This window comes from Rhinatrema bivittatum, chromosome 8, assembly GCF_901001135.1.
Source record: "Rhinatrema bivittatum chromosome 8, aRhiBiv1.1, whole genome shotgun sequence".
Lineage (NCBI taxonomy): Eukaryota > Metazoa > Chordata > Amphibia > Gymnophiona > Rhinatrematidae > Rhinatrema > Rhinatrema bivittatum.
Genome location: NC_042622.1, coordinates 146,367,888 through 146,377,555, shown reverse-complemented (window position 1 = coordinate 146,377,555; position 9,668 = coordinate 146,367,888). Strand labels below are relative to the sequence as shown.

Below are 9,668 nucleotides of genomic sequence, written 5' to 3'. Positions count from 1 at the left end.
GGAGGTTCTCTCAGTTCCCCTGAGTTGCCAGTTGCTGCGGTGAATCCTGATCGTCCCTCTGTCTTCTGGCTCCTGACCTGGCTTGGTTCTCGACTACGTCTTCAGCTTCCGCCCTTGGCTTTGGTTCGTCTTCTGCCTTCTGGCTCCTGACTCAGCTTCGTCTTTTGAGTATGTCTTCAGCTTCTGCTCCTGGTTTTGATATTGACTTCTGACTCCTGGCTTCCGACCCGGCTCCGTCCTGCGACTCTGTCTTCAGCTTCCGCCCCTGGCTTTGGTTTGGATCTCTGACTTCTGGCTTCTGACCCGGCTTCGCTCCTGGACTCCGACTTCGGCTTCTTACACCACCTCAGGTATCCGGTACTTGCTGGACCAGAGGATTCTCCTAAGTCCCAGCGGCTCGGGCTCTCACGGGCTCCTCCCAGGGGAGCCGCGGGCTTCCGAGGGTGAAGACTCGTCCAGCCTCCTGGGTCCAGCCGTCCTCTTCGCCCACTTCTCCGGACGCTGCCCGGATCCTTGGCCGCAGAAGGTCCCGCCTAAGTCCAAGAGGCCCGGGTTCCTACGGGCTCCTCCTGGGGAGACCTCGGGCTTCCAGTGGTGAATTCTCCTCCAGCGTCTCTTCAGCGCCGCCTCCCGGCTGTGACACTTCCTGTGGGTTCCCACAGTATTCCATCTACTGTCCCAGCCAGCTCAAGGGTCCACATCCGTAACAAACTGTATGCTGGGAGCCCTAGTGTCAATTGGCTATGTTTAGTCTTTTATTGTTCTTACTCCTAGTTTTCCTTTCTTTTGGTTGTATTTTGGTATCCGAGTGTACATATATATTTTTTTCATAATCCAAGATTAGTACTTCCAGTGATGTGATCCAGCAATTCTGCTTACAGACCCTTACAGGGTACTATGAATCTATCCAATTTAATAGGAAGTGAAGTAACATAAACTCTGAGGCTGCAATACTGTATGTTTGAGGAAATTATCCAGAGCCTCAATGGTATTTTGCAATGTGTTTAAAGATGTTAACCCCGACAGCCTTAATCACACAAAGAGTTAAAAAACACCCTTCCCCTCTACCCTAAATATATAGAAATATTTAATATATGGCTCCTCCCAATGAAGACATTAACCCCAGAAGATCTCCAGCTCATCATTTTTAATACTAATTTTTTAAATAAAGGTATGTGCCTTTTTTTTATGACAGGAAAAAAGAAATATCCAACTTAATTTTCTATTCATCCTGAAACTGAAATGAAGCGCTTTTGTATCAACATCTTTGAACAGCAGCAAGAAGATAAAATCAAACTATCTTATTGAAGTGTCTTGAGCTGTATTGGGGGTATCATAGTTCTGGCATAGTAATATCACAGGGATGGCCTCCACCTCCTTGTATTGCACGAGTCTCAGTTTCTCACATTTTGCCGAGTCATTCATCAAAACTTACTTAACAAAGAGTAAATTATTAACCAGTTGTCCAGGTCAGTCCCAGAATCACACTTGTATTCTGAAAAACTCTGGCAGATGGGCACGCACCTATGCAGATGACCTGGATGAGTGTTCACAGCCGGACACAGCCTCTTCGCACACCACCATGGTCTTCCGGGAGCTGATTGAGAAAGAGAGCCGCCTAGGACCCTTCCACATGGTGCACATAACCTTGATGTGCTGTCCCTTGCTACTGGTAAACAGCCACAACCTCATGCAGATTTTCACAGCTGCCATTCCCACCCATCACTGCCACGTCAAGGTCAATAGCACTCTCTATTCCAATGCCACCAGCAGTGCCAACATTAGCAAGGATCTCTGGCACGTATTTGTGCCCATGGACCCAGATCAGAAGCCAGAGCGGTGCCTGCGCTTCAGAGCACCCCAGTGGCAGCTCCTGGCTGGCAACATATCATCCGCGGGAAACGAGACGGTGCCCTGCCAAGAAGGATGGGAGTACGACAGGAGTGTCTTCACATCCACCATTGTGACAGAGGTAAGAGAGAAAAAAAATGTTTGGAGAAATCTTCCTAATCTCTGCTCGAGGAGAAAGCTATTTGAGAGCACAAAATAGTTATATTTGTTAACAGCACTAGCATGGGTTAATAAAAAATTTTTCTTTAATTTGTGGATCTCTCACTCCAGCATTTTTTTCTTCTTACATACTAAAACTTTATCCTCTATCCCCACCTCTCTCTCTTTCTTCTTTGCAGTGGAATCTGGTTTGTGATCTGCAGTCCTCCAAGGAGTTTGCTCAGTCTGTATATATGGCTGGGGTGCTGATGGGTGCCTTGGTATTTGGAGGCCTTGCTGACAGGTGGGTTCTAAATAAAACAAATTCTCAGAGTATTAATAGGGATGCCACCTTACTCTAGCTCAACTGAAAACAGGCTGATTTTAGCCCTGGTTTTGTTTTTTTTCATTCCACCATGGATTTGTAATTTTGATTTCCCCCTAAGGAAAACCAGAACTACATCCCCAATTATGCCAAGGAGAAACTTAGGGCTGGATTAGCCTTTTCAGTTGACCTGGCATGAGGTGACAACCTTAACTACAAACTCTCAGGGTGATCCAGTACCGAGCGGTAGGAAGAGCTGCGTTAGTGCCTACGGCACCCGCGGTTACCGCCCGCACAGTGCAGCTCACCTACCGCTCGATCCTGAAGCCTAATTATATGTAAATGTAAGCCGCGTCCGAAAAGCCTTAGTCCCGCGCAACCCAGGATACTGGATAGAGCGCCTATACAGGATCCTGGGTGCGCGGGCCTAAGGCTTCACGCCACGCTGGTATCTGTCATTTCAAATGTCATTTGAAATGACAGATACCAGGAAGTCTGGTCTGATCGGATGCAAAAATAAGTTGCTTCGCCGCTGTCATCTCTCTCCTCTCCTCCCGAAGCAGGCCTTGCTCCGGGAGGTGGAGAGAGAGATGACAGTGGCGAAGCAACTTACTTTTCCATCTGATCTGACCCGACAGCGCTTCTCCCCCCCTCCCGGAGCAAGGCCTGCTTTGGGAGGAGGGGAGAGAGATGACAGCGGCGAAGCTTTCCCCCAGCCCGGACCCGACCCGGACCCCCAACCCGGACCCGACCTGACCGCTGTCAGTCTGTTCTCCCTCCTCCCGGAGCAAGGCTGCTTTCGCGCCCTGCTCCGGGAGGGGGGGAGAAGAGGTGACAGCGGCGAAGCAAAAAAAAAAAGGGGAGCAAATTTTGTTTTTTTTCAAAAGCGACTTACTTTTGGGATCTGTCAAGATCCCAAAAGTAAGTCGCTTTTGGACGCCGGCAAAACTTATCTTTTTTGCAGCCATCAGCCATCAGCAGGAACACGATCTGGCTCCCGTAGCTCCTCCCAACAAGATGGCCGCCTGCACGGGGAAAGCGTACAATTGGCCGCTGAAGACGTGACGTCACGACATCATGTCTTCAGCGGCCAATTGCACGCTTTCCCGTGCAGGCGGCCATCTTTGTCTTCATCGGGAGGAGCTACGATCGCATGTGTTCCTGATGATGGCTTCAGAAAAGTAAGTTGCTTCATCGTTGCTAGTGTCCCCCCTCCTCCCGGAGCAAGGCGGCTTTTCGCGCCCTGCTCCGAGAGGAGGGGGGACACTGAAAAGTCGCTTCGCTGCTGTCTTCGTCGTTGCTTCGCCGCTGTCAGTGTCCCCCCTCCTCTCGGAGCAAGGCGGCTTTTCGCGCCCTGCTCCGAGAGGAGGGGGGACACTGAAAAGTCGCTTCGCCACTTTCTTCGTCATTGCTTCGCCGCTGTCAGTGTCCCCCCTCCTCCCGGAGCAAGGCGGCTTTTCGCGCCCTGCTCCGAGAGGAGGGGGGACACTGAAATGTCGCTTTGCCGTTGCAGTCTCCGTGGCAGCCCCAGTCCGGACATCGGAGGGGGGCTGCAACGTTTTTTTACGCTTTTTTTTTTTTGGCTTCGGGAGCAGGGGAGAGGACTGGGCCTGCCACGGAGACCGGCACCCATGATCGCGGCCGGGGCAGGCGAGCGGGGGCTGGGGGAAAGCTTTCCACCTACCCTTACCCATGCCTCTACCGCCTGGGTCAGGGTAGGTGGTAAGTTTGCAGGTTAAACGCGCGACAAAACGGCAGGGAAAGGTAGCGTTAGTCGGGGCGCGGGTTACGGGATGCTAGGTGAATAGCTAATTCGCTCGTTTGCATGCAACATCGCGCTAATTCGCTCGTTTGCATGCAATATGCATGCCGCGGGCGGAAGGGGTTGCCCAGGGAATTTAGGACGCGGTAGGAGTAGGTTAAAGGGGATTCGGGATCGCAGGAAGGGCTAACGCGGCCGAAAACGAAGTTAAAAACGGCTTAGGAGCAGGGTAAACGCGGCCGCACTTTACAGGATAGGCCTGTCTGGGAGTAAATTTGTTACTACCCACAGTACAACAAAGTCCGTGGGTAAGTTTTAGCCACAGATTTTGAACCAATTTTCAAAGTGAAAAGCGCATACTTTCCCTTTGAAAAGTATCCAAGTAAAGCTACCCACCCAGTCTGCTAAGCTATGTGGCTGGTTCTTCTGAGAAAACTTCTGCACGTAAGGGCAAACCCTCCTCAGCCCCACCCTTGGAAATGCCTCACGTGTGTAGTGGCACTATGCATATAAACGTTTACCCACACTCAGGAAGGATAATTTTAGAAAGCCCTGATCCACGGGGAAGGCTCTGGTTTACTCATGGAGATGGCTTTGAAAGTGACCCTTTCTATGCACATCCCGGATGTCAGGGTGACCATCTGGTTCTGTATCGTCAGGGACGTGCTGCTAATCCGATCTTGGTTTTAGTGCCCTCCACCTATGGAAGGGTTAAACCGGGACTGGGTTAGACTTTGCAATGGAGTCAGTAACCTGCTGGGCGCATACATGTTTCAGTTTGCTGCACAGAGTTTCAGTGTTCCCAGTTTAGTTTAACAGTCTGTGTCAGATTTAGGCACAAGGATCCTGCTTGGGTGCAAAAAAAATCAGCTCAACATTGAGGTCTCAACATCTTATTAATACCACATCATGCTTTTAACACTAGTAGTAATTAATGTCATTTCTATACATTAACTGATTCTGACAATATAAATTATCAAAATGACAGAGCTATTATCATACCACACAAACATTAAAATTAAACAACTCAGCAATATGCATTAGGGATGTACACAGAATAAAATGTCAGTTTTGTTTGCTATTTTGGTTCATTTGCCATTTTCTGGTGTTTCATTTTGTTTCAGTTCCAAAGTTATTTAGTTTATTTTGTGATATCAATTTGATTTGTTTCCATTAAAGTGAATGGGGGAAGCAGGGCATCCTATTTTGGACTCTAATATTGCAGTTTTCTATCCCAAGCTATTACTCATTCACTCCCAATGCAAAAAGATAAATGTGCATCTCAGACGCACATTTATTGCTCAGATATAGAGCAGACGTTAATAGCTGAGCGCATTGAAAAGAAGTACAGAAAAGCAGAATAACTGCTTTTCTGTACTTCTTTTTTAAGGTATAAAAAAAAAAACAAAACTTGGCAGACCGCCGAGTTATGAAGACCGACGTCGGTAAACTCAGCGTCAGTTTTCATAACCTGCCGTCTGCCAGTAATGAAAATGGCCGCCGATAAACTCGCAAGCGACCCTAGCGCCTCCTTCCTAGCGCGACCCCCTAATTTAAATATTGCATGGCGCCCCCTCCCCTTTGGGGCACCATGCGTGTGTTAAGAGAGCGGGCGCTGACGTTCAGTGCCCGCTTTCTATGCGCCTTTATTGCATCGGCCCCATAAGTTGGCAGGGCCCAGAAAGGTTGGGGAGCCCCCAGGGAGCAGGCACGAATCAGCAATATGCTGTTATATCTGATCCCCATTATTTGTGGGATACCAGAACGTCAAGGTGAGCTGCCTAATTTGTTTTGTTTTGCTTTTCACTGAGCTTTGTTTTCACTATAAATTAACTGCATTTAATGAACAGCCAGATCTGCCTCCTTTTTCCTCTGGCTTTTTCCAAGCTGCTACTGCTCAAGTTACCACATATGGGGGTCAACAGTGGAATTTCTTGCCAAAGGGAGAAACACAGACAAGAGCCCACAGTTGCAGCAGAATAAAATAAAAAACTGCAGAGTTTTTTTTCTTTTTATTTCTGGGGCCTCCCAGTTCTACTCACTGAGTTCTTGCACAACAGGCAACAGGGGCTATCCCCTCTTATATAGCCAGGAGTCAAGCAGTGAGTATGGGCAGACAGGCCAGGAGTATCCCCCCCCCCCCCCCCACTCTCCTATCCCCGGAGAGGTACATTGTTGGAGGCAGCTCGGTAAGCAGCGGAAATGGAGCAGGTGACCCAGGTCCTTGCTACAGGGCAGCAACAATTACAAAATGCCCTGCAAATGCAAACTAATCAGCAGCAGGCCTTATCAGAGTAGGTGGTGCAGCAGCAAAACGGTGCTAATCTAGATAGCCCAAGCTCTCCAAACAGCCATTACCAGTGCACATCCGGGTCACCAACAATACTTAAAATGACCCCATGGGAAGACCCCGATGGGATCTTGAAAAATGTTGAATGTTCCCTGGACCTTACCAACATGTATTGGCAAGTGTGGATAAAGGTGAACCGGTAGATGTAGTGCACTTGTGTAGTAGCTGGGTTCAAAAAAGGTTTGGATAAGTTCTTGGAGGAGAAGTCCATTAACTGCTATTAATCAATTTTACTTAGGTAACAGCCACTGCTATTAATTGCATCAGTAGCATGGGATCTTCTTGGTGTTTGGGTAATTTCCAGGTTCTTGTGGCCTGGTTTTGGCCTCTGTTGGAAACAGGATGCTGGGCTTGATGCAGTGGCGTAGCCACGGGTGGGCCTGGGTGGGCAGGTGCCCACCCAACTTAGACCCAGGCCCACCCAACTGGCACCGGAACTGCAAGGCTGTCGCGGGATCCCATCCCCGCGACAGCGAACAAGAGAACCCACGCCTCGCGCGCCATCACTGCACACGTGGGGAAGCGCTGCTGCGGCGGCCGTATGGCCAACCGGTCTTCCTGTTCGGGGGGGAGCGGAAGCGCCGCGCGCAGCTTCCGCTTCCTCCCCCCAATGCAGGAAGATCAGCTGCCTCTCCTGCTGCCACCCGTTCTCCTGCTATCTTCGGGCCAAACGGCCGCCGAACTTCCTGTTTGGGGGAGCGGAAGCGCCACGCACAGCTTCCACTCCCCCAAAGCAGGAAGATCAGCTGCCTCTCCTGCTGCCACCCGGCCTCCTGCTATCTTCGGGCGTCGGGCCGTACTGCCGCCGATCTCCTGCTTGGGGGGGGGGGGAGGAAGCGGAGGAAGCGGACGTTCCGCCCCCCCCCCCGACAGAAGTTCGGCGGGCAGTACGGCCCGACGCCCGAAGATCATACAGGAGGCCGGTGGCAGCAGGAGAGGCAGCTGATCTTCCTGCTCTGGGGGAGAAAGCGGAAGCTGTGGCACGTGCTTGAATGTGTATGTGTGGATGAGAATGGGAGTGTGTGTGGGTGAAAACTGGAGCCTGGGTGTGTATGTGGGTGAGAATGGAAGCTTGAATATGTGGGTGAATGGGAGCTCAAATGTGTGTATGTGTGGTTGAGAATGGGAGCCTGGGTTTGTGGGTGGTGAGAATGGGAGCTTGAATGTGTGTATATATGGGTGAGAATGAGAGCCTGGGTTTGTGTGTGGGTGGGTGAGAATGGAAGTTTGAATATGTGGATAAGAATGGGTGCTTGAATGTGTGTATGTGGTGGGTGAGAATAGTACCTTAAATGTGTATATGTATGGATGAGAATGGGAGCTTGAATATGTGTGGGTGAGACTGGGAGCATGGGTTTGTGGGTGAGAATGGGAGTCTGGGTTTATGTGTGTGGGTGAGAATGGGTGCCTGGATGTGCGTCTGTGTGTGCATAAGAATATAAGCCTGGGGAGAGGTGAGAAAGTGAGAACTTGAATGTGAGCTTGTGGGGGGGGGGGGGGGGGGGAGAGCATATGAGAGTGACAGCTTGAGTGTGTGAGAGGGAGTCTGTGAGAGAAAGCGTGTATGTGTGTGTGTGTGTAAGGGAAGAAGACAGTAATAGAAGAAAGACACTGAAAAGGAATTAGGAAATGAGCTATAAGGGAAAAAATGGGAAAAAGAGACCAGGACCAACTGATTAGAAAAATACAAAGATCAGACAACAAAGGTAAAAATATATATCTATATTTTGAGATGTTAGAAATTTAAATATAAGCAACACAACCGCTCTCTCAAAATTTATGGACAGGTAGGAGCCGTGTATAAAATCGTAATAATAAGAAGGCTAAAGTACCACAAATCACCGTGAATTATGTTTGTATCATTAAGTAAACCTCATACTTAGGCGTAGATGTGAATGCTATGCTGCATAATTTGGCATTATTTATCAGTAAAAAAACAACTCGTAGACCTGCATGCCTACAGCCCACCCATGTTAACCTTGTGCCCACCCAAAAAATCAATTCTGGCTACGCCACTGGCTTGATGGACCCTTGGTCTGACCCAGCATGGCAATTTCTTATGTTCTTATGTTCTTATGAGATGCACATTTATCTTTTTGCATTTGGAGTGAATGAGTAATAGCCTCATTCACATGCATTTGCATGTGATGAGTGCTAACTCCTTCACTCCGCGTCAGATGCGCGTTAAATAGGCACTAATCCCCCTATTGCATTAGGGGGTGGATTAGCGCCTATTTAAACCACATCCGACAGCGGGTTAAACAGTGCGCTCGGCTGAGCGTACCATATTGCATTGGCCCCTTCAAAAGCATACTTCCCTCATTTCTGTTCAGACTAACTGCTGATTTTGAAAAAGCTTGGTATGGTTCCTGAGCTGACTTTCGCTGTTTTGTTTTGTTTTTTCTTGTAATCCCTTCTCATAGGCTGAACACTCACTGATAATTTGTTCTTGAACATGCTGACTCCTCAATGGTTCTATTGGCATGTGACCCCCGTTCAGCCAATGGCTGCAACCTTTGATTCAGGCTGGCTTGTTCTTCCTTATTTCCCCTGGAGTCCACCCTTTCAGCTGCTGTTGGTCTGTAAAAATATAGCTCTCCCAGCTGTAAGGGTCAAAGTCCTGGGTTTAAACTGTGACAACTTCTCTCAGTCACTTTGCAGCTGGCCACAGCACAGTCAAACAGTAGCCAACAGATCTCCTTTTTTTTGATTGTCTGGATTGTGCTTGCTCCAGTCCATACTTAATTGTCCCAGGGCTGCATTGTACAACTCTTACACAAGGTAAGCTAAGCTCAGGGCCCTGGGATCCTGCCATATATATAAATTGTAATAAATAAAATATACAGAGGTCGATAATCAAAGCGCCTTCAGCGCTATTTAGCCGGATAAGTAGGACTTATGTGGCTAAGTGGCGGCTGCTGAATATGCGCCTGTGTTCAGCAGCTGCCACTTAGCCGTATAAGTCACATATTCAGCTAAAAAGTTAGCCGCATAAGTTGTGGGCACGTAGTGGACAGATCAGGGCGGAGCAAGTTAGCTGCATAACTTATCCAGCTCACTAGCGATATTTGAAGTTAGCCGCATAAGTTATATGGCTAACTTTGACACGCCTGATAGCAGGTTTAGACTTAGCCAGTTAGAACTTATTCGGCTAAGCACTTAGTTATATGCATATATTCAGCGGCTTAGCTGTGCCGCTGCATATACATCGTAATAAGTTCAATCAGGCTAAGTTACTTAAC

At 48.8% G+C, this 9,668-nt stretch overlaps 1 protein-coding gene across 1 annotated transcript in view; it reads left to right on the top strand.

Annotated features, from left to right (window-relative positions):
• The first annotated feature begins 331 nt into the window (after nt 1-331).
• LOC115097115 (solute carrier family 22 member 6-A-like) overlaps nt 332-9,668 on the top strand; it is a 77,308-nt gene continuing 67,971 nt past the window's right edge. Inside the window, exons 1-2 of the mRNA XM_029612640.1 lie at nt 332-1,972; nt 2,190-2,293. Coding sequence (XP_029468500.1) covers nt 1,364-1,972; nt 2,190-2,293 — 713 coding nt within the window. The 5' untranslated portion in view covers nt 332-1,363. The remainder of the gene's footprint in view (nt 1,973-2,189; nt 2,294-9,668) is intronic.